The 22,844-nt window shown below is 47.3% G+C and overlaps 3 protein-coding genes across 7 annotated transcripts in view; 2 read left to right on the plus strand and 1 right to left on the minus strand.

Moving 5' to 3' along the window:
• The first annotated feature begins 6 nt into the window (after positions 1 to 6).
• On the plus strand, positions 7 to 4,753 carry LOC103155332 (NACHT, LRR and PYD domains-containing protein 12-like). Its single transcript, XM_007576984.1, has 5 exons — positions 7 to 625; positions 1,045 to 1,218; positions 2,890 to 3,055; positions 3,760 to 3,933; positions 4,174 to 4,753. Exons 1-3 carry the CDS (start codon positions 36 to 38, stop codon positions 2,957 to 2,959), a joined length of 834 nt encoding a protein of 277 aa, XP_007577046.1. The 5' UTR covers positions 7 to 35; the 3' UTR covers positions 2,960 to 3,055; positions 3,760 to 3,933; positions 4,174 to 4,753.
• Positions 4,754 to 5,728: 975 nt separating this feature from the next.
• On the minus strand, positions 5,729 to 9,699 carry LOC103155333 (elongation of very long chain fatty acids protein 6). The gene is made up of 4 exons (XM_007576985.2): positions 9,395 to 9,699; positions 8,302 to 8,433; positions 7,578 to 7,729; positions 5,729 to 6,978 (listed from the first exon to the last, which is right to left on the minus strand). The coding sequence occupies exons 1-4, from the start codon at positions 9,496 to 9,498 to the stop codon at positions 6,557 to 6,559; spliced, it is 810 nt and encodes a 269-aa protein (XP_007577047.1). The 5' UTR covers positions 9,499 to 9,699; the 3' UTR covers positions 5,729 to 6,556.
• A 2,240-nt stretch (positions 9,700 to 11,939) lies between these two features.
• LOC103155334 (PH and SEC7 domain-containing protein 1-like) overlaps positions 11,940 to 22,844 on the plus strand; it is a 38,991-nt gene continuing 28,086 nt past the window's right edge. For 2 of the 5 annotated variants that reach the window (XR_001659415.1, XM_016663463.1), the window contains exons 1-7: positions 12,729 to 14,004; positions 15,019 to 17,353; positions 18,276 to 18,384; positions 19,255 to 19,529; positions 19,755 to 20,026; positions 20,093 to 20,330; positions 20,396 to 20,595. Coding sequence is in view for 4 of the 5 variants with exons in the window: in XM_016663463.1 (XP_016518949.1) it covers positions 15,032 to 17,353; positions 18,276 to 18,384; positions 19,255 to 19,529; positions 19,755 to 20,026; positions 20,093 to 20,330; positions 20,396 to 20,595 (3,416 nt within the window). In the remaining variant the exon portion in view is untranslated. Of the gene's footprint in view, positions 12,702 to 12,728; positions 14,005 to 15,018; positions 17,354 to 18,275; positions 18,385 to 19,254; positions 19,530 to 19,754; positions 20,027 to 20,092; positions 20,331 to 20,395; positions 20,596 to 22,844 lie in introns of those variants that run through there. The other 3 variants (XM_016663462.1, XM_016663464.1, XM_016663465.1) reach the window with 3 other exon arrangements.

Below are 22,844 nucleotides of genomic sequence, written 5' to 3' on the forward strand. Positions count from 1 at the left end.
ACCTGAGCATCCAGGAGTTTCTGGCTGCAGTTTACATGCTCCACTGTTTCACCAGCAGGAACTCAGAGGTGATGGAGAACTTCCTGGATGACATCAAAAAAGGAAAACCCAGCAACTCAAATCCATCATCAAGTTCTAGAATCAGTGATTGTCCTAGTCAATCTATAGATCTGTTTCTGGATCAAGTTCTGAGGAGATCCCTAAAAACCATGAATGGCCACATGGATTTGTTTGTTCGTTTCCTTCATGGCCTCGCTTTGCCTTGTAACCAGAGACTTTTGGCAGGCCTGGTGGCTCAGACTAAGACCAGTCCAGATGTCATACAGAGAGTCATCAACAACTTGAAGAAGACAAGCTCTAAAGACATTTCTCCAGACAAAGGCATCAACATCTTTTACTGTCTGGTGGAAATGGAGGACCATTCAGTTTATCAGGAGATCCAAGAGTTCCTGAAGTCAAAGAACAAATCAAAGTGTGAACTTTCTGAGCTCCATTGCTCAGCTCTGGCCTCCATTCTGCAGATGTCAGAAGAGGTTCTAGATGAAATGGAGCTAGTGAGGTACAACACCTCAGAGGAAGGACGGCGCAGACTCATCCCAGCTGTGAGGAACTGTAGGAAGTTTGTGTGAGTCAAAAACCCTGAAACCCCAGAATACCACAGCACATAGGAGTTGTGGTCTGAATAATAAATTAATTTAGATTAATTTATTGTTCAGTTATTATAAACTGCCAATGAGTCAGATAAGAACAAACTGTTAGTGCGGTCAGAACATCAGCATCCCTAATGTTTTCATGTGTCAGACTTTTCAGCTGGTATTTAGAAAAAATGTCATGTTTAGTTGGAGAAATCAAAAAACCTTTTGAAAATTGTTGCTTAGACAACAGAAATGACTAGAAATAATTTCTGCAGAGGCTTCTTGGTTATCAGACACCTTCTTGAGCAGGTGGCACCTTCTAATAAAGATTTCAGTGTTTAACTGAACTAGAGAATCAAGCAATGATCTGAACCCTGACAGATATAGGGTCATGTATGTCTCTCTCCAGGCTGATGTTCTGTGACCTGTCTGAGACTCACTGTGAAGTTGTGGCTTCAGCTCTGAAGTCCAACCCCTCCCATCTTGAAGAGCTGGACCTGAGCTATGGCCGCTTGCCCCGTTCAGGACTGAAGCTTCTGTTTGCTGGACTAGAGAGTCCAAACTGCAGAGTAGAGAATCTGAGGTAATAAATTAACGTCTGTTGCTGCTTTTAGATTATGTGTTTATTAACATGTTAGAATGCTTAACTTAGTTTTTAAAATCTAAATCAAGAATATTCTTGATCATTCTGCTGAATTTATGTTTACCAACACATTCTTACATACAGTTGTTAAAAAGAAATCGGTCACATTCAGTACCTTCGATCCCATTCAAGAGTCAAATTTTGTTTTTACTTTTATTAAAAATCATTGAACAAGCACAGATACAAACAAATAATTCTTGACAGGGTATTTTTCACAGAATTAAACATTTAAGTATTCAATCACTGGAGTCCACCCAGAAAAATGTCCATTTCATCTAGAGGTTTGCAGTGACCTGGTTCATTGTCAAAACTTGTTTCAATCTATGTGTCCATGCTTTTTGAGTTAGAAGAGATAATTTCCTCCACTTTGCTGTTACATTTTTCCTTGCAACTAGCAAGAGAATGTGCAGCATATACCGCAGGTCTTGTTGGTTAAAGTTCCTTAAACAAATATTATAGAATATTTAGGGATGTCAACACAGTATTTTTCTGTTTCCCTTTTTATGTCTTACCAATATTGCCGTAGTGGACAGAGCAGGCCCAAACGATATGAGTGCTCTACTGTCATACCACAATTTCTCTCAACAATGTGGTGGCATGCTTTTGTAGAATTTGAAGAGAACCAGGAGGGTTTGAAATTTCTTCCAGTCAAATTCTTCATAGGCCAAATTTCTTGGGGGAAATGAAAATACCCATAAAACAGACAACCTTGTGTAACTGGACTATCAGGGATCAAACTGGAATAACATTTGGACAGTATGGCTCCTTCTGCAGAGGGCTCTCTGACATCACATTTTCATGTAATAAAGCTCTTCCTTTTCTAACTGAATCTGAAAATAGGTTAATGCAGTTTGTTATGGGATTAAAAGTTTTTATATCAGCTTCCTGTAGTTTAGCCATTCATGGCTGGCATGGCAACAAGATGATGCTTTTAATCAACAGCCACCAAAACCACATTTTAGTCAAGAGGGTTTTGGGGCATTTTGACTAAGTAACAGTCTTTGGGGACATATTTTCTGGAATAAGTAGCTGTTCATTACAAATGATGTGCTCTTCCACAGATTTGCCACAAGGGGTTGTGTTTTCACTCTTATTTGTCGTTTTAACTACCGTGTCATACGTTATGTTTTCTACAGGGTTCTTTTTTGCAAGTCTTACCAGGTTTGACTTTAAACACAGTTTCAGGTGAAGTTTTTAATGAAGGACTCGTGTATCTGCTTTTCTGGCTCCTCTGTTTTCTGAGCTTAAAATCTGATCCAAGAAATGACAGCAGACAATCAGGAAGACTTTGATGGCAGGAGGAGACCATCCGGAAAAGAAGCACTCACAATTAGACAAAAGAGAACAATAATCAGACATCAGTTGCAGCTGGGGTCAAAGTGCACCATTTTATTGAAAGATATCTGCTTGCTGTCACTGTTGGACACATTTTGTCTAGAAAATGGTTTCTGGCTTGTGGATAGAAGATGACATGGAGTCTTTGTATTATATTTCATTGACACTGGCTCTCATAAAGAAACAGGTTAAATAATAATCTGTTGATTTAAGATGTAAAAGATGTGTGAGTGGGTGAGTATGTACATTATGTAACCTGTGTTCTGATTTATGTAGGCTGATAAACTGCAGTTTATCAGAGGGCAGTGGAGCACATCTGGCCTCAGCTCTGAAGTCCAACCCCTAAACATCTGGATCTGAGCAGCAACAGGCTGAAGGATGCAGGCGTGGAGCAGCTGTGTGGGTTTCTGCAGAGTCCTTACTGCAAACTCCAAACACTGAGGTAAGACGAACTTCAACCTTAACCTGGCCAGAGAGTCTGCACACTGTTTCTTTCAGGTGAAAAGTATTCAGTCAGGATATAATAAAAATGATATTAACGTGGAGCAGATATATCACACATGTTAGAATCTAGTCATTCACTTTATCCTAGATGGGACTGTTATCAACATTGTGGAATAAAGTTGAAGGGTTGAAAACTACAAAATCTCACAAATTAACCTGGTAAATGGTTGAAAAAAGATTATTCTTAATATTAATGAAATTACACTCTTGTAATTTCATTCATGGTGGATTTAAGAAGCAAACTCTGAAAACTAAAAATGTACTTTCAAAGTAAAAGCACCATTACTGTCTTTATATTGGGTACTGGTTAATTATTGAATTGCTATAGTAATGTTCAGCTGCATATTTAATACCAGGAAAATAAAATGTGACCTTTATGTTTTTTATACAGGTAGACCTCATAATTGATTTAATTTCATGTAGGAACAAAAACCAACAGACTAAACTCATGTTCAGAGCTTGTTGGATTATTGAGATGAACAATATTATACAAAGTTAATAATATAAAGCAGGATAAAAACATAATATAACCCAGCAGAACAAAACCAAAACTCAACATCAACTCAACAGTTTGTCAGTAGTTATTTTACTGTATTTACACATAAAGTGATTTTAAACGCATTGAATGTTTTTTTTATTCAGACTCAGGAACTGCAGCTTGACTGGGATCAGCTGTCTGTGTTTGGTTTCGGCTCTGCAGTCCAACCCGTCCCATCTGGCAGAACTGGACCTGGTTGACAACAGGCTGAAGGACCCAGACGTGGAGCAGCTGTGTGACCTGGCAGCCAGTTCAGACTTTAGACTGGAAACTCTCAAGTAAAATACAAGTTCTGCTTTTTCAGTTAGTGGTTAAATAAAAGCAAATTAATCTGGATTTAACAACAAACTAAAATTCCCCTGAGATTTCTTAACATAACCCCAAAAGTCAGTCATGCTGGGAGTTGGCATAAAAATGAAATGATGAATTTCCCTGATGTCTCTACTGCCCCCTGGAGGACAGCTGCTGAAGTGATTATCTGTCTTTTATAACCAGTTTCTTCTTTTCTTCCACTGCAGATGGAAATAGTGATTCTTGCAAATAAAACACTGAGAAAGAAAGAACCAGATGACATGGAGAAGCTGAAGCAGCAGCAAATGATCTGATTGGTCCAGAGAAAACCTGTGAAGACGAGCAGGAAAGATGTTCATGTTCTGGGTGTTTCCATTTCACTTCAACCATGTGTTTTTACCCCAGTGGTGTACTTTATCTTATTTGACCTCATATTAATGTGTATCATTACTGCCTGGCTTACTTTGCAGAACTTTTTTCTTTTGAGGGGCTTTAAACGTCTTTAACTGGATGAAAAACAAACCAGAAACTTTTTGACCTGAATGTCAGACAAAATAAATAAATGGTTAAGAAATGAACAGTGGTGAAGATGTTTGAAGACAAACAGTTGGAAACATGAATTATCATTTCTAGAATCAGTGGTTCTGATTGACTCCGAGTTTAATCAGAACCACTGATTAAAACTTTTAATCCACTTAAATGACACACTACTCAGAAACGACATTTTTTGTCTATTTGATGTGATATTATGGGATGTTTTGCTCTGCAGTGTGATGTCTAGATGTAATTTCAATAAATGGTTGATTCTATAATTCTTTCTCCTGATTTTTAATTTGATGCCTCTGAATCAAACTGTTCTTAGTAATATTTACAGTTCAGTGGGTTTATGAAGTGCACATTTTGCTGACCAGATTTTAGGCATCAATCTTTTCTCATAATTGTAATTGGATGTTCTGAGCAAAACGGATGAATTGAGACTAATTTCAGATTTCTGACAGATTTAAGTGTCAGTAATACAACAAATAACTTTTTAGTACATTTCACAATTAAAAAAAATATATATATATATATTTGAACTCGAATGTAACCAAAACTTCAGGAGGATTAACTTTAAAGTTTAACACCGTTTTGGTCTGAATGTGTTTAAAACTTCACGTCATCAGAACTCAAAGGATTCTGAAAATACTGGGAAAATCCTGAAAGAGAAACTTTTGACCAGAGATTTAAAGTTAGTCCTGGTGATTCAACATCTGCAGGTTTGAAGCTGCAGTGACCACTGGCTCCATCAGGGGGCGCTCTGCGCCTTCAGTCACAACACTAAAATGGAACATTAAAGTTAAACAGATTTATATTCTGAGTTTTCAGATTAAACACGAACCCATGGAAACACCTGAGACCTGATCAGGTTTGGGTCAAATGGCTGAATTCCCTCCGCAGCCGTTCAGCTCTGGACGGGCCTGGTAACGAACCAACCATCCGACTCAGTGTTGGAGCAGGACGGCGGCTCTGGGCTGGACCCGAGCACCGCTGGTCCAGATAAACCAGATTTATTGATTCCTTCTGGTGGAAGTGAGGATGATTTGCTCGTGAGTCGGTTCTGCTGGATAATGAGACCAGAAAATGTTCATTATTCAGATTTGCAGTAGAACCCAGCATGTTGAGTGCCAGGTTTGTATTGATCAGGTTTAGCGGCTCGTTTGGCTCCAGATCCTGAAAATATTTCAAATGATACCAGATTCTGTTTCATGCAGATGAACCAAGCTAGAAAACCCCCAAAATGAACAAATTAAAAATGTCATTTTATTACATTTTTAAACAATAAATAACCATAAATATCCCAATTTCCCTCCCAGGAAAACGCCCAGGTGATCATTTGGTGGAAGATCTCGTCTTCGTCATGGACACCAGCTGTGACGTCAGCTGCTGGTTTCCTTCAGAACTCCAACCCGTTTCCACAATCACACCGACCAGAACCAGCTCCAACACGTGAGACCCCAACAGGATGAGCTTAGTCACGTGAGACATGTGACCTTCCAGCAGCCAATCAGCTGCCTTCATGCCTCGTTAAAAACCAGGGGCGCGTTGCTGAGCTGAATCTAAACCGGTTCTTTTGGATCGGTTCCAGAATCAGAAGTTTGACACTTTAAAGACAAACTGATGGAAATATTTACAGAAGTAAAAGTTTAAGTTCCAGTTCTGACCCGGTTTCCTCTCGCCAGCCAAAATGGGTTCACCAGGAAACAGTAGAACCAGTGTATCGGACCAGACGGGTTCTAATGGTTCAGATTGTAAATATATATTTTACATATTTCAAATATTTTGGAAATGAGGCTGAAGGTAATAATGGTTCAGAACATTTTCTGGGTCCAAAGCTGATAAATTTAAACAAAATATCGTGAATATTTTCGGACCTCTGTTCAGCAGCTGAGCTTTATGTTTGTTTCTTTAGATCGGAACCATCTTTGGACCTGCAGTCAGGAATTAGAGGGTCCTGAAACGCTCCTTCACTTCCCAGACATAAATGAACTCCGTCTTCTGCGCTGGTTTCCCTTCATTTGCTGCGGCAGCGTCAGGTCAGCTCAGCAGCGCCGCCCTCCGGTGCGGCGGGTCCTACTGGCTCTTGGCCTTGGCTTCGCGGCGCAGGTAGGTCTGGTAGAAGAAGTTGGAGAAGAGCAGCAGGTAGCTGAGGTACATGAGCGTGGCCCAGGTGATGTTGTCCATGCGGGACGGACAGTCGCCCTGCTGCATCCAGCGGTACACCAGGCCGCTCACCGTCAGCCCCATCGCCATCTGGGCGATCTGGGCGCTGGTGATGACCACGGCGAAGGGGCGGGGCACGCGGAAGCCGGCGGCGCGCGCGGCGTAGTAGCTGTACATGAGCGCGTGCACGGTGTAGTTCATGGTCATGAACCAGCCGCCGCCGGCCACCATGTCTTTGTAGGAATACCAGGAGTAGAGCAGCACTGTGATGTGGTGGTACCAGTGGAGGAAGAGCAGCTTCTGCTTCCTGAGCACCACGAACGCCGTGTCGCCTTGGAGACGGAAAACAAAAAGACATTAATGACTCAGCAACTTTAATGGTGCTTAGTGGTGGGCACCAAGAATTTAGCTGCGCTAACCCAAAATCGCTAATCAGACGTCAATTCTGCCAATGCTATACCAGTAGTGGCTAATGCACTACTCCAATATGGTAGCTAGTGAAAGCTAATCTAATGGTAAAGCGCAAAATATGTTAATACCCACATATTTTTGTCTTCACCCCCTTCAAAATAAGAGCATGAATATAAAAATCTATTTGAATTACTAGGTCGATAAAAGTCTGACTTGATGTTTTGGTTAACTAAAAGTTTAACAGTCAAGGGAAAATAGGTTTAAGTGAAGCTAAGCGTTTAGTTAGCCAAAGCGCTAAGCTAAAAGTTGACTCCAGTGTTGGAGGAGGTGTGGCCACGCCACATGTGGGTCACATGGTCAGAATTAATGCAGCTGCTTTGGACCCGGTTACCCTTCATATTCATCTTCCAGAACATTTTAAATCCTGCAGATTAGAAGTGGCCCAAACCGACCCGATCCGCTCATAGAACTGAACCCTGATCTTCTGGTCCGTTTACGTTCTGACTGAGGATCAACTCACCGAGTTCTGGAGCCTTGCTGAGGACGAAGGCGTAGGCCCAGAACTTGCTGACGGGTCCGTTGTAGAAGCTCTGGTCGCAGATGGAGCGTCTGAAGCCGCTGGCGCTCAGGATGTGCAGCATGTAGGACCCGGTCCGGATCGCTCCGATGATGCTGAGGATAGAACAGGAAACAGAGCCATGAGGACAGGAAGCCACAGCCGTGGAGACAGGAGCAGCAGCTGGTCACAGCTTCCAGGAATGCATCAGAACCGAAGAGTTCACAGAAACTTCCTGATGACATCATCTGATCTCAGAACCGGTCCGACAGCCGACCCGCCCAGCGGGAATCAGAACCAGCCGGACCTCTGGTTGATATTAATGTAATGAGGCGGGGTCACAGGTTGGCCCTCTGGGTCAACAGAACCGACTCCAGATGCTTTGAAAGGAACCTTTGTTCTGAACCAGGTGAGCCGACACCTCCACTCACTCCAAACAAAACGCACCTGAGCTGCAGGTGTGGGGCCCGTTGCCATGGCAATGCGTCAGCAGCACTAACTCGCCCAGCCAGGAATCCGGGTGGGGCCCCAAAGCAAAACCTGGTTACTATGGAGACGGGTGTAGTGTGGAGGGAGGCGGCGTCCCGCCTGGTTTCTACTGGTTCTGGATGGACTTTGGCCAGATGGAGCTGCTGCAGCAACAGCAGGTGATGCAGCACCACCTGCTGCAGGTTCCAGGTGTTCTTACCTGAACACGGCCAGGCTCAGCGACCAGAGGACCAGCGGCAGCCGCAGGTTCAGTTTGGGTCGAGGCTTCATGAAGTGCTGACCTCCGAACACCAGGGCGGCGTACAGCACGCTGAACATGAACGACTTGTTCCTGCGGGACAGAAGGAGAGTCATTAGAATCATCAGAACCAGAAGACCCGCTGAGACCGATCAGAACATTGTGAAAAACCTTCCAGGTTCTCAAACACGACCCGCTTTTGACCAGATCCAAGTTTTGGTGGTTCTGTCCATGAAAAAATATTGGACAAAATCCTGTCAAACACCATCACGCGACTTCTCGACAAACTTGAGGCGTAGCCAACATTGTAAACATGTTTTGATGTACTTCCGGCGGATCGGTCATTCCAGTACGTTCCGTCCAGGTTTCATCAGGACTGCATTCCGGACAGGAACCGGTCCGACCGGATCCACGAATAATCACATACCGGGTCAGTGACGTAACGGCGCCTCACCTGCCGCCGCCTTCCTCTGACCGCACGTGCTTACATAACGCCTCAGGCTGACTCAGTCCAGCCCCTTTAATCCGTTCAGCACCGAACTTCATTCATAAATCGGGGGCATTTCCAGATTTTAGACAGTTCCGTTCTCAGCCTCAATTACTAAAATATATTTAATATTTATCTGAAATAGTGACGTCAGTTCCTCCATTCGGCTTGAGAAATGGACCTGTAAAGACCCCCAGCAGCCCCATAAACAGAAAACACACGAGAGGATTATTGACTGTGTTGCTGTAGCAACGGATTCATTGGAGCAGTTTCTATTAAATCAGACCGGTTTCAGTGAAACTGCGCCTTAATACGGACTTCTCGGTTCCGAGTGGGTCAGCCGAAACAAGGTCTTGACTGGGTCGGTAGTTAAACCACCTGAATCATTGTAGATGGATGTAGTGTTCTAAATTTAAGTCAGTATTATTTAAAGAAGTGGAGATTCTTAATGGAGTCAGGAACTTTAAAGGTAGATGTTCCTTCTCCTGACCCTCTGACCCCGCTGGGGAACCCGAGAGAAGAAGAAGAGCAGCAGCAGAAGAGAAGAAGAAGAAGAGCAGCTCTCACCAGTTCTCCTGCATCCACTGGATCGCTCCGCGCTCATCGAAGCGCGTCTCGAAGCTGAACGCCACCAGCCGCAGCTGGAGCTCCGACTCGTTCATCTGCAGCATTGTCACCAAATCCTGGAGGTCCGATCCGACCAGAGCGCTGCTTCCTGCGGTCTGCCCCCCTCACCTGGCCGCCTCGTTATAAAGCCTTGGGGCGGGGCCTCCAGGTGAGCCATGACGTTTCGGTCATTCTCACCAGGTGACGTCACCGGTCCGTACGTGTCTGCCAGCAGGACGAGATGAAGCTGATTTTGTCAGCCGATGATCTGTTTCACAGAGAATCTGAAAACAATATTGATCCGATCTTTCTGATCAATATTAATGAGGAGATCAAAGCTGCTGCTGAAACGGAAATGAATCATCTCAGTGTTTAAAACTTTCAGCTTTCATTTTTGTATACCATGGTGTCCAACATGGGGGCCTTGGGCCTCAAAGGGTCAGCAGATAAAACTGGAGGTCCTGAGATCGTCTTAGAGAAACGTGAAGCAATATTGATTATTGGTGCAGCGAATGATCAGAATAAACTCTGATATCTGAAGGTTGATGGTGATTCTGAGTCAGTCGAGGTTTTTAATCCCTGCAGATTGGGGAGCAGGCTCCAGAACACCGACCAGAACCAGGCAGAGCGATGGTCAGAGGAAGTTATGAAGCTCCGGTTCATTTCATAGTTTAGCTTCACTAAGGAAAAATTTAATATAATTTATATTTCATAAAAGCATATTGTGATACTTTGTTGTTCATTAAAATGCAGATTTTAAGGCCCGACCAGAAAGCTGCAGTGACCCGGTGACCCCCAGGTGACCCCAGGTCAGGTAAACGGTGACATCACCAGAGCAGCAGGAAGAGCCGGCTGACGTTCTGATGATAAAACCAGACGGAGACATTTTGGGTCGGATCTGCAAAAAATCCTGACAGAAATATTTGGAAAGAAAATTATTTGATCAAAATTGCAAATATTCCTTGTTTTTAATTGTAAAATAATTTTCTCATGAGCCAATAGTGAAACACTGAGTCAGAGAAATTATGCACATTTTATTTAGAAAATCAGATTAAGAGGAAAATCATTTATTCTCAGAGATCAAGAGAGAAGCAGAAGAGGAAGAGGTGAAACTTGAGCGATTCTCTGTAGCGTCTCTTCGGTCACAGGCTGCAGATGAGATCAGGAGCAGAAAAACACATACGCAGAGATGTTCTGCTCTTCACAGTAAATAAGATAAAGTTTTATTTTATCATAACATAGTAATTCAGGCTTTTCTTCAAATTAAATATATAATAAATATAAGTATAATTCTAACAAAATATGATGTCCACAATAAGAAATGGAATGAAAAAACCCCATTTATTCATTTCAAAGAATCTGACAAAAACATACACTGCCTCTTCATTTTAATAATCAGAAACTCTTCAGAAATTTAAGCAGATCCTCCGTTATATTTTTACTTTTGCTGTAACAGACCCTTTACTAAATATATTTCAATATATTTTTGCACGTTAAAAAAATGGTAGTGTTTATCTTAAAAGGCACACATTATTTTTTTATTTTACCCTTTTGTATATAAAGTTATTTGTTTTAAAGGTTTTGTTGGCTCTAGTGGCCTTCATCCGAAAGTAGTCCGACAGGAAAGAGGTTTTAAGAGAGGGGGAAGACATGCAGCAAATGTCGCCAGGCTGGGAATCGAACCCGCGACCACTGGCATGAGGACAAAGGTCTCAACACATGAGCCGTTCCTTGAAGATCTTCTGTTTAAAACCAGACAGATCCTGTAGTTGGGAATGAGCGCCCCCTGTTGGAGCTCAGCAGGAACTGCAGCTTTCTGAAGGCTGGGCTGCTTTTACTGTTCAGCAGGAGGAAAATAATCCAGATTCAGATCATAGGAAAACGGTCCAGGATCACTTTTATAGGCGGATTTAAGTTAAATATGAATTATTAAGCTGTTATGAATCCAAACATGTTAATTTTCAATAAACTCTGAATTGCTTCCTGAAAACAATCAAAGGTTTTTGTAACTTTTCGCTCAAGAATCAGTTTTCTAAACAAAAATTAAATTTCCTTTAAAAACATTTTTCCTGTTCTCTGATTGGTTGGTCTAGCCTGACGTTACGCTACGTCACTCAAACGATGCGGAAGTTGAAGTCACCGTGGAGAAGGTAAACTAAAGTGCAGCAGCTGCCTGGAAAATATCAATAAAATCAAATAAAAATTTGATTAAAGAGTGAAGCGGAGGGCAAGCGGAGCGCCAAACGGAACCAACGGGCCGTCCTCCCGTTCTCAGCCGGGTTTCTGCTCTTTCTCCCCGCGAGGCAACGCAGATTACCGTTATTGCCCCAGCTACCCTCTCTGAGCGGTACCGACACCAGTACCGGGGATGGACCTGCAGAGCGAGTCCATATCCGCACTTCTGTTTTCTTCCAGGGGCTGCTGAGCCCCCAGCTTCTGTCCGCTGCTGGAGGTAAGACACCACTGCGCGGAACTCGGTTAAAAGACATCAAGATTTCAGTTTATTCTCGTGTTTACTGGATTAGACCTGCGGCAGACCTCCGCTGCAGTCTGGGTCGGTATAAAAGTTGTTCCTGAACAATTCGGCGCTGATTTAACTGCACTAAAGAACTTTTTCTGGAAGTAACATTCCCACTTTTTCAAACCCTGGTGTTGTTGAAGAGACGGTCCACCCTGCTGAGCGCCTCCAGCAACAACCAGGAGTTCCTGGAAATGTCCGCATTAAAGTTGAGCATTCAGAGATCAACTGCCAGCCGAATCATAAAACACACTTTTATTAGACAGAATAATGTCAAACGGCACACATAGTGCAGCTCGGTTCCGAATATTACTGTAAAATAATAAAAAGCCCAGTTTCTGAAAGGAGATATTTGCTCCCGAATCCAGCTGAGAAGCGACACGACTGTTAATGGAGCATAAAGAGGAGTTTCGTTTTTAAAATGGTATTTCTAATAATGAATGAACAAATAAGACGGATGGTATTTATAGAAAGATGCCGAACTGGACCGGCTCCATCCGCCTGGTTCTGGGATGCAGGAGGTCCAGTGACCTTATAGAGGACAGTTTGAGTCAGATCAATACACGCCGAGTCCGAGCTCAGCCAATCAGAGACGAGCTGTTGATGACCACAGGAAATGTTTAATAAAGACTGGTTCTGATCATAATGCTCAGCTGGTTTCAGGGTCCAGTCAGAGGAAGAGCTGAGGCTGCTCCTCCTCTTCCTCACCTGCTGCTCTCACTGATTTCACCTGAATTATCATTAGTTCAGGTAATGCTACAGTTATTTGCTGTTCCTGTTTAAATCTTTTATTGTGTTGTTTTTTAATTGTCCAATATTCAACTTCATTTTTGGGGGAAATTTCTGTTAAAGTTTTAGTTTCAGCTTTTATTCAATTTATTTGATCAATTTTTTGTTTATCCCAAAGGTAAATGATCTTGTGTTATCTTTAAGAGTCGGTGTGGATGGTGATGCTGTGGGCAGGAAGGATCTCCTGTAGCAGTCAGTGCTGCAGCGAATCAGAAAAAGGCTCTGGCAGCAGAAACCAGATTCTTGTTGCTCTGCTGATCCACTTCCTTTGCTTTTGCTGCTCCTCTTTAAATCTGTCTGGATAGAAAAATGTTAGAGATGGTTTTTAATGTCCTTTGTCTTTTTGCAACCATGAAGCTCCTCAGGATCTGGGGTCAAAGTTCAGGTGTAATTTCAGTTTTTGAGATGCTGATAAGCTGATGTAAAAATATAACAACATACCTTGTTGCTATGGTTACGCGTCATAACAACTGGGTGAAAGTAAGCATTCAGGACCAGAGGGAATAACAATCCAAACGGCAACGACTCAACTATCGTCCAGAAGAACCAATCAGAACCAAATGAGCCCCTGCTGCGCCTAAAAGGAGGGAGTCACCATAGTAGACTTTGGTGACTCCATAGTAGACCAGAGTTTGCCAGCAGCTCCAGGTGACCCCGGTGACCCTGGTGAGAAGGTTAATCTGGGATCAGATGTTCTGCAGAAACCAGCAGCCACCAACCTGACAACTGCTTTCACTTCCAGCTTTCTTCAGTGACCTCTGACCTCAGCTCAGCTTAGGTAAGCTTGCTTTCTGCTGGTGTGGTCAGTAGCGTCTCATTCTGACCAATCAGGGACTCGATTTGGGTTGATTGGTGCCAGCCTGCAAGCCTGCATCTGATTGGTTCTGCCTGGTGAGGCGCCCTCAGCCAATCAGAATGCAGCACGGTGACTTCACAGTTCATTGATAAGAGTGTTTATGTTTCCTGATCAGGTCTGTAGTCCCACCCCATCTACCCAGTCATTTGCTGAAGCAGCCAACTCAGTTGCTCATTGGCTGGAGGGAAGGTGGGCGGGGCTAGCATCTTTTGGAGGAAGAGGACGTAGAGGAGGAGTCTGTAAATCCACGATGAGCCGGCTCTGTTGCAGACAACAAGTGTTCAGAGAGGAAGAGGAGGACGAAGAGGACGAGAAAGACCAGGTTACTGAGGAGAGGAAGGAGGAAATGGAGGTTACCACGGCAACACAGGAGTCGTCACTGCAGCAGTAAGGACAGAGGACACTCAGGTAAGGTTACAGCTGCACATGTGTCTGCATGCAAAGATGTGCGTGTGTGTGTGTGTGTGTGTGCGCGTGTGTGTGTGTGTGTGTGCGTGTGTGTGCGTGCGTGCGTGTGCGTGTGTCAGCCCCTGAATGATGCATGCTGGGAGGAGGAGGGGATGGTGAGGGAATCCTATTAGCAGAGTCCAAGAAAAGTAGGGCTAACTGCTTATCAGACCAAGAGTACACAGACACACACACACACACACACACACAGTGAAAATCTTCTGCTCCTCCTGGGATCCAAACCTTCCTGGTGTCTCTTAAGGTGGTCTGGACTCTGCAGTCCACCTTAAGGGTTCTGTTTGTTGCTTGGACCTTGGTTCTGGTTTGACCCGGTTTCAGTCCAGTTCATGTACCTGACCATTCTAAGCAGAGTTGAACTCCTCAGACTCTTCCTGTTTCAGTAGGAAGTTGTTTCTCTACCTGAAGGTTTGGACCTCCGGCCTGTCTCACTGTTCAGGGACCAGTATAGCTGTAAGCCAGGGTCAGAGGTCAGCGTCTGATAAAAATGGGTCAACTCAGACAGACGTCACACAGTAAATAAAGTTAACAATAAGCGTTACTTCCTGTCAGTCAAACCAAAGTATCTGGACAGGAAGTGAGGGATGTAGACAGGAAGTGAAGGATGTGGACAGGAAGTGAAGGATGTGGACAGGAAGTGAAGGGTGTAGACAGGAAGTGAAGGATGTATACAGGAAGTGAGGGATGTGGACAGGAAGTGAAGGGTGTAGACAGGAAGTGAGGGATGTGGACAGGAAGTGAAGAATGTGAACAGGAAATGAGGGATCTGAGAAGCAGCTGAGAAGTCCAACCTGTGGTTCTTGTGGATTTAGACAACTGCTTCAGACATTAGAAGTCTAGGTTTGGGTCTAAAGAACGTCTTTTAGTTCAGTCTCAAACACGGAGAACTTTGAGCTCAATGACTTGATGAGTTGAGATGTTGACTGACTTTTCTTCGGTTTGTTTTTCTCGCTGCAGGTTGTAGGAGCTGATGGACAATGGACCTGCTGCTCTCTCGACCAAACACCATAGGCTTCAGGGTTCTGCTGGGTTCATGGAAGTCCAGCACCCCGCTGCGTATTTAGCTAGCAGGAAGGAGCAGGTTGCTAAAGTGGCCACTATGTCTCAGCCAGGTAAAGTTCTCCACCTCTATGTGGAAGTCCGGTCCGTTTCGGAAGAGGACGAGAAGTTCCTGGGCCGAGGCGATGGTGGAACCAACCAGTTGATGCTGCAATGTCCAGATCTCGTCTCTAACTCCCAAAGGAGCTCCAGCCAGTCCAGTCCAAACCGGAGTCCAGATCTTTCTCCGGAGGTACAGCGCTGTTCAGCGAGGGCGAACTACTGCTCCCCTAAGTCTTCTTCTAGGCATTCAGTCAGCTTCCAGCTCCAGAACCCTCACTCCTCTGCAGCCCAGTTACACCATCAGGAAACTTTGGATGAAAGTTTTGATCCCTCATTTCAATCTTCTACATCCTCACACTGGCTGACTGTCCCCTCCACCTACACCACCCTTCCCAGGTCTTGTGAGGTTCCAGAGACGGTGGATGAAGATGGACAGATGTCTTTGGTGTCCTTTGGGTACATAGAGAAAGGCAGCGTCAGCAGCATGGCTGGACACCAACAGGATCCTAACAGAAGATCGGAGGGCCAGCACCCTGCTGCTCATCTGACGAAGAGGATGAGTGACCCAATATGGTACGGCGATGAAACTTTACATGGCAACAGCCACCAACAGCAGCCAAGGAGAGACTCCTCATGGGGGCAACCCTACCTTTCAAAGGCAACCATGGATGCAGTGGCCAGAGATGCTACCCACCGGGCCTTAGAGGAGTTTGGGTCTCCAGAACTAAGACGCAGGTTTGCAGGCCATGCTTCAGGGAGCTACAGTCCATCTTTACCTCGACCCTCTCAGCCTCCTCGCTGCCGGTCTTTGGGTGGATCGCCCGTCCTGTCCCGCAGTACTTTGACCCTACCGTCCAGGACTGAACTCCTGGAGATGGATCGAAGGTTCTGTCATGGTTCAGTGAACGGATTACCCAGAAGTCCTGCATCTGACCGCCTATGTGCTCAAACCGGAGATTCTTTCTACTCAATGGCCCGACCACAAGGTCTTACTCAAAGCCCACAGAAGTCCTGGCTGCATGAAGATGGTCACAGGTTGCCCTGTAAATTTCACCCCCCATTACCTGCAGGAAGACCCACAGACATTCAGCATGAGATTCCTTTTAGGACTGAGCACCAAGCTGGGAGGTCCTGCCATGGTGTTGGAACCAGGACCAGCACCTGTCATACTGCAGCAGAACCTGTGAGCTTCAACTCCAATGATCCCCGCAGTAGGAGTCCGTACCATCCGTCCCGCTGTAGCAGCAGAACCAGCGATGCAAACAGTCCCATCAGTGACAGGAGGAGCATCTCTCCATACTCCATCTCTGATCTGGATTGTAAGGTTTTTGGAGAGTCCAACAGAATCTCTGCTGGTTCTGCAGAGAGACGGTACAAATGGACCCCCTCTCCGACTCCCTCTGACGTTGATTCTGTGAGATCTGAGAGTCCCAAACTTTCAGGGACATTCCCAAAAGAATCTCCTCTATGGCAATCTCCCCTTGAGGCTTTGCAGACGGAGAACTGGAACCAGAATCGGAAACCAGAAACATTGGTACCTCAAACGAAACCAGGACGCATTTCTCCTGGAATGTCCAAAAGAGCTCTACCTGTATCTCCTGCCTTGCTAAGTAAGTTGGATCGGGTACCTGCTTCCGGGTCGCCCATGTTGGATCCCCGACTGACGCGGACATCGTCACCATCTAAAGATGGATCCAACTTGCACCGGTACCAGTCGACCCAGCACACCAGAGACCATAGACCTCTGGTCCTGGAGCAGAGGCAGCATGATGGTCTGCTGGACGGGTCACCAGCATCCAGCCCCGAGGTCCCCAGAGGAAACGCATCCAGCCAGAGGGCAGAGTGTCTGCCGGGGAGATGGACCTCCAAAGGACAAACTGTCCATCAGTCGTCTTCTGGAGTTCACACTCAGAGCAGCGATCAGCGCTGTAGACCTGATGCTCGAGGAGTCCATAAACAGCTGGCCCAGGAGTCCCAGCTGCTGGTTCTAGGAATGTCCAAGAACCAGAAAGAGACTCGGGATCATGGTCCACCCCCGGGGACGTTGTCCTCCAGTTCCAGTGGGGTCACAGGAAGCCTGGGACACAGCGTGTCCCCTGAAACCTCCAGCCATTCCAGCCATTGTACTACGGACGGCGGTTCTGGGATGCAGGTTGGCTGGAGGGGATGGGAGAGGCGGGACTGGTCCACGGTGTGTTTGGGGAGAATGTCAGATCTCAATAAACCTTTATCAGAAACAAACATATTTAATGTTTTCCTCAGCAAGCAGTGTTGGACCTCCTGGTCTGCTCACTGCCCTGGTTGGGATGGACAACGGATCTGCTGTCCGTCCTCACTATCAGGACACACATCATTCACTAATATGGAAGTTCGTTCCAGATCTGTAGTGCATAGAAGCTGAATGCTGCTTCTCCTTATTTGGTTCTGGTTGTGGGGATGCAGAGCAGAACCAGAACCTGATTGATTGGTTCTGGTTGCAGGAATCAAAGCCACTAAAAGCCTGGATGAGTTTCTCTGATCTGAGACTTTAGTCCTCTGGTCCTGAATGTTCTGCAGCTGCTAGAAGGACCACTGAGGAACCGAAGGGTCAGGTCAGAGGTCAGCCTGATCTCTGGTTTCCAACTGGAAGAACTGAAGCTGACTATAGATCTATAACTCTAGATCGTTCTTCTTTAGGTCCAATAATAACTTCAGTTTTGTTTCTGTTCAGCTGCAGAAAGTTTTGTCTCATCCACACATTTATCTGTTCTAAGCATCTGTTCAGTGACTGGATGGGGTCAAAGGTCACCTGGTGACATCATAATGTAGAGCTGTGTATCATCTGCGTCGTCATGGTAACTGATCTTATTTCCTGTTGTAACCTGAGTCAGTGGGAGCATGTAGATATTGAATAAGAGGGGTCCTAGGATGGAGCCTTGGGGGACCCCACATGTGACCTCTGACCTCTTTGATGAGAAGTTTCCTGTTGAAACTAAGAAATCTCTGTTCTTTATGTCAGACTGGAACTAATGTTAAAGACGGACTGATCCGGGTCTGGTTTCCTGGTTCTGCTGCAGTTAGACCCGGTGTTATTGAACCGGACTGATTTCATGTCTCTGGTTCCTCTCCTGCAGTCGGACCGGACCGCTCCGTCCAGCCCTTCGTCTCGGTCCCAGAAGATCGCCAGGGCGAAGTGGGACTTCCTGTTTGGAGGCCTGACGGATCCGGGCCGCCGAAGCAGAGGTAAGAGAATCTGGAGCCTTATCAGACAGAACCTTCAGAACCAGAACCCGGTAACAGTCCGAGTGAGGAGCTGGGGAACCGGCAGAAGTAAACAAGCAGCTTCCAATAAGCCAATTAGCAGCTTAGCCTTCCAGCTCCAGCTCACTTCCTGGCCTTTATTTAGGTCGTCTGCCTCCATCAGGCAACTCCGGTCAGCCTCAACGGTTCTGACAAGCTGGACCCATGGAACCAGCTGATCATTGGTTCTTCAGAACAAGCTGCCCGGTTTGGTTCTGAGCAGAAAGTTCTGCAGGTTTCACCAGTGAATGAGTTAAAGCTGGTCCTCTTGTTTGGATCCGCCCCAGCTGCCTGAAGGTCTGGGTCGAACCCGACCAGAACCGCACGGGTTGCAATGGACCACAGAACATCTGTGAGAAAAACAGAACCAGAAGTCTGTTCAAGAATTGATTCTGAACAGATTATCTGTTCAGATCAGTGAATCAGTTCAATGACTGAACTGTAGACCTGATGGTGTCCGTCTGGATGAGCAGGCTGGTTAAAGCAGAGCCCTCGGGCTCCGATGGGACCCATTCTGGACCCGTTGGGACCCATTATGGACCCAATGGGACCCATTATGCACCCAATGGGACCCATTATGCACCCAATGGGACCCATTCTGTCCCCGTTGGGACCCATTATGGACCCGATGGGACCCATTCTGTCCCCGTTGGGACCCATTCTGGACCCGATGGGACCCATTCTGGCACCAGTGGGGCCCATGCAACTGGAAACTCGATGGACTCACTGTGTGAGGGATGAATTGTTGTTTTGTTCTTTGAATCGTCGTTTCATCCTGGGGATTAATAAAGTTTATTCAATCTCTTCATGCAGACGTTTCGTCCGTCACGCCACCGACCAGCGGCTCGCCCAGCCCCACCCCGCCCTCCTCCCTCCACCTGCAGCCGACCAGTCAGAGGAGGGGGCGGGACCAGCAGAACCAGAAGCTCTCTCATCACGAGGTCCAGCAGGTCGAGGTGGAGCTGGTGACCCCTGACCCCCGAGGCCCCGCCCCAAAGACCGGCATCATCCGGCGGTCCATCAAGTACTCTGAGACAGACCTGGACGCCGTGCCGCTGCGCTGCTACCGGGAGACGGACCTGGACGAGGTGAACCTGTTCACTTTACTGAATCAGATCAATGAATCAGCTCAGACGGACCTGGACGAGATGGGCTGGTTCTGGTTCTGGTTCTGGCTGATCTGTAGTTAAAGTTGTATCGCAGCATTTTGTGGTTCTATGATAAAAACCATTTATTTCTGGTTTCTAAGTGACTGCAGGTTGTGAGGTATTGATCAAAATTCATCGATGTGATACTCGCCCCGCCCCCTGCAGGTGATGCGAGCGGAGGCCGAGGCCGCCGAAGAGGCCGATCTGGGTTTCAGCCGCAGCATTCTGGGAAGGTCCTGCTTCAGCCCGGAGGACGGGTCGTCCAGGTTCGACCCGACGGGCCGCAGGGAGCAGAACGGCCAGGTGGAGGAGGGCGACGAAGATGAAGAGGAGGAGGAGGGCGTGGCCAGCTGGGCCAGCGTCCGCATGCAGGGCGACCGCCAGCGGCAGCGTGCTGCCAGAGAGGAAGACGAGGTCCTCAGTCTGCTGCTGAAGGGGTGAGGGCGTCCGCCTCTGGTTTCCATGGTAACCACCCCTCAGGTCTGACCCGTCTCCTCCTCCAGACCCACGGCGCCGCCGTCTGAGGCCCACGGCGACCTGAAGCTGCCGGTGGCGGCGGGCGTCGCCCGGCGACCGTCAGAGAGTCAGCTGGATTCGTTCAGCCGCCACTTCGAGAACATCATGGAGTCGCACCGCGCCAAGGGGACGTCCTACAGCAGCCTGGACAGCGTGGACCTGCTCACCTCCGGATCCACCTCCGTCTTCACCTTCGACCTGCCCACGCTCACCCCCGAGATACAGGTAGGCCGGTTCTGGAGGGCCCGCCGTGTGGCACCGGGCCGCCACTGACCCGTTTCTCTGTCCAGAGCCAGATCTGCGAGAGCGCCAAGCAGATCCTGGAGCTGAGCTTTGCTCCGCTGACCCGGCCCGAGTCGTCCTCCGACACGGCCCTCGGCGCCGGCCCGGGCCCCCCGGTCCGGTCCCAATCTGAGAAGGACACCTGGCGGCGCTCCATCGTCAGAGACAGCTTCAGGAAGGCGACGTCGGTGCCAGCGCTGCACAGCAGGTGAGTCCGACCCAAAGGTTCTGATCCAGACGCCTGCTAGTGACGGGTTCTGCTGGCAGGTTCTGTTCTGAGTTCTGCAGGTCAGGTTTTAGCAGAGATTCTGTTTCTGGACCTTCTGACTGTAGGGCCTTCTGCAGTACTTTCAAGTGGCCACAGGGGGGCAGCACCTCCAAGCGGTTCTGGTCGTGTTGACTGGTTCTGATCAGAACCATCAGAACCCATTCAGATTAGACAATAGGTCAAACAGAACCAGCTGCTGCAGAAATCCCAATCAGTCTCTTAAGATCAGAACAAACTCGGAAACCAGAACGGATCCGATCAGAACTCAGAACCCTGCAGACCCGTTTGGGTCCATCACCGACCGCTTCACTGCATCGGCCTGATTATGCGATTATAGGAATAATGTTAATAATAATGTTGAGCACCTTTTATTGCCTGGTACAGACAGAAACTGTGTGAGCCTGGCGGCTCGGCGGGGAGCGAACCGTCCAGACGGAGCGGACCGGGTTCGATTCCCGACCGCCGGGAATTTTCTGTTCCGAGATGGAAACTAGAGCTGGAGATGTCACGAAAGCAAAAATTAAAATCCTGATGCAGATCCAGAGGGGCCAACGGGACCAGCCGGACCTCGGCCCGGTTAGACCGTCCGGAGCAGCCGGACCTCGGCCTGGTTGGACCGGCCGGAGCACCCGGTTCTGTGGTCTTCATGAATCTCTGTGGATCTCCGTTCATCTCCTGAATCATCACCAGCTGGAGTATCTGCAGCAGGCTCAGCGCCGGTCCGACCCGTAGTTCTGAGCCGACCCATTCCTGCCGTCCTGCTGTCAGCCGCACCTGGAGGCCCGTTTCAGTCTGTCGCCATGGCAACGCTGAGTCACCACAGAGGAGAAAACAGAGAGGAGAAGATCTGTCACGACTCCGCGGCTGGTTCTGACACCTGCAGGGTCACATGACCACCAGAACCATCCGATGGGTCCGATCAGTTTGATCCATCCATCAGAACCAAAAGGAAGCTTCCAGCCCCCAACACCCAGAACATCTTGGTCGGGTCCGCTCCTTTGTTTCCCTCCAGAACCGATCCTTCAGTCCAGCAGCTTTTCATACCAGGACTTTGCAGCTGGGTCTCAGATGACCTCTTGACCTTTCCCTGGTTCAGTCTGTCTCAGTTTTTAGTGAAGGTTTCTTCTTCTTGGGCCGAAAATGTCTTCCAATTTCCTGTTTCCTGTTCTGAGTGTTTACTTCCTGAACTCTCATTGGAGGGAAGGATCGGCCTTCCTCCTGATCTCATCCTGCTGGGTGTAGACCGCCAGAACCGACCCAAACAGAGCCGGGCTTCACCGAACCGACCCAAACAGAGCTGGGCTTTACTGTCTGCACCAGGAAATGGGTCAGAACCACAGAGCCAGAGGAATGCAAACCAGGAGAGCAGCCAAACAGCAACAGCAGCTGCTGCTCACACACACACACACACACACACACACACACACAGTGGACACTCCCAGCTCTGGTTTCCTGGGAATGTGGGATGAATTCGATCCAGATTGGCTCTTTGAAGCTCAGAACTTTTTAGACTGCAAGCTGACACACACACACGTTTGCATGGCTATCGCTGTGGGGACTTTGCATTGACTTCCATTCATTTCTACAGCCTAAACCTTCTCTTATCCAAAACTCAATTCACACCTGACCCCTAAATCTGACCCCTGACCCACAATCAGGCTTCGGTTCCACAAAGTATTACAAACACACACACACACACACACACACACACACACACACACACACACGTACGTTCATGTCCATTTATCCGGGTTTGGAGGGAAATTCCTCATGAGTTCATCCAGACTGAATCTCAGAGACGGGACGGAGAGAAAGACCTCCCACTCCTGTCAGAAAGCAGGAACCTTCCTCCTCCTCCTCCTCCTCTTCAACCTCCACGCTGCCATTCATGTTGATCTCTAGCATCTGTGACCTCTGACCTCCTCTCATTGATGTTTCCACCTGGGTCAGGTTCTGCTGGGTTCAGGGCCCAGTTCTGTCCAGGATTTGTTCTGAAGCAGAAGTTCAGCGAGTCGCAGACAGAAACTTCCAGGAAGGGAAGAGGAGACAAAGAGAGGAAGAGGAGGAGGAGGAGGATCAGCAGGAGGAGGAGCAGGAATAGGAGGAGGAGGAGCGTTCGGGTCGGCCCGGGAGGAAGCTCATACCTCCGAGGGAAACCAGGGGGATCGGACTGGGAGAGGACTGGGAAC

The sequence above is a fragment of the Poecilia formosa genome, unplaced genomic scaffold, assembly GCF_000485575.1.
Source record: "Poecilia formosa unplaced genomic scaffold, Poecilia_formosa-5.1.2 Scaffold422, whole genome shotgun sequence".
NCBI lineage: Eukaryota > Metazoa > Chordata > Actinopteri > Cyprinodontiformes > Poeciliidae > Poecilia > Poecilia formosa.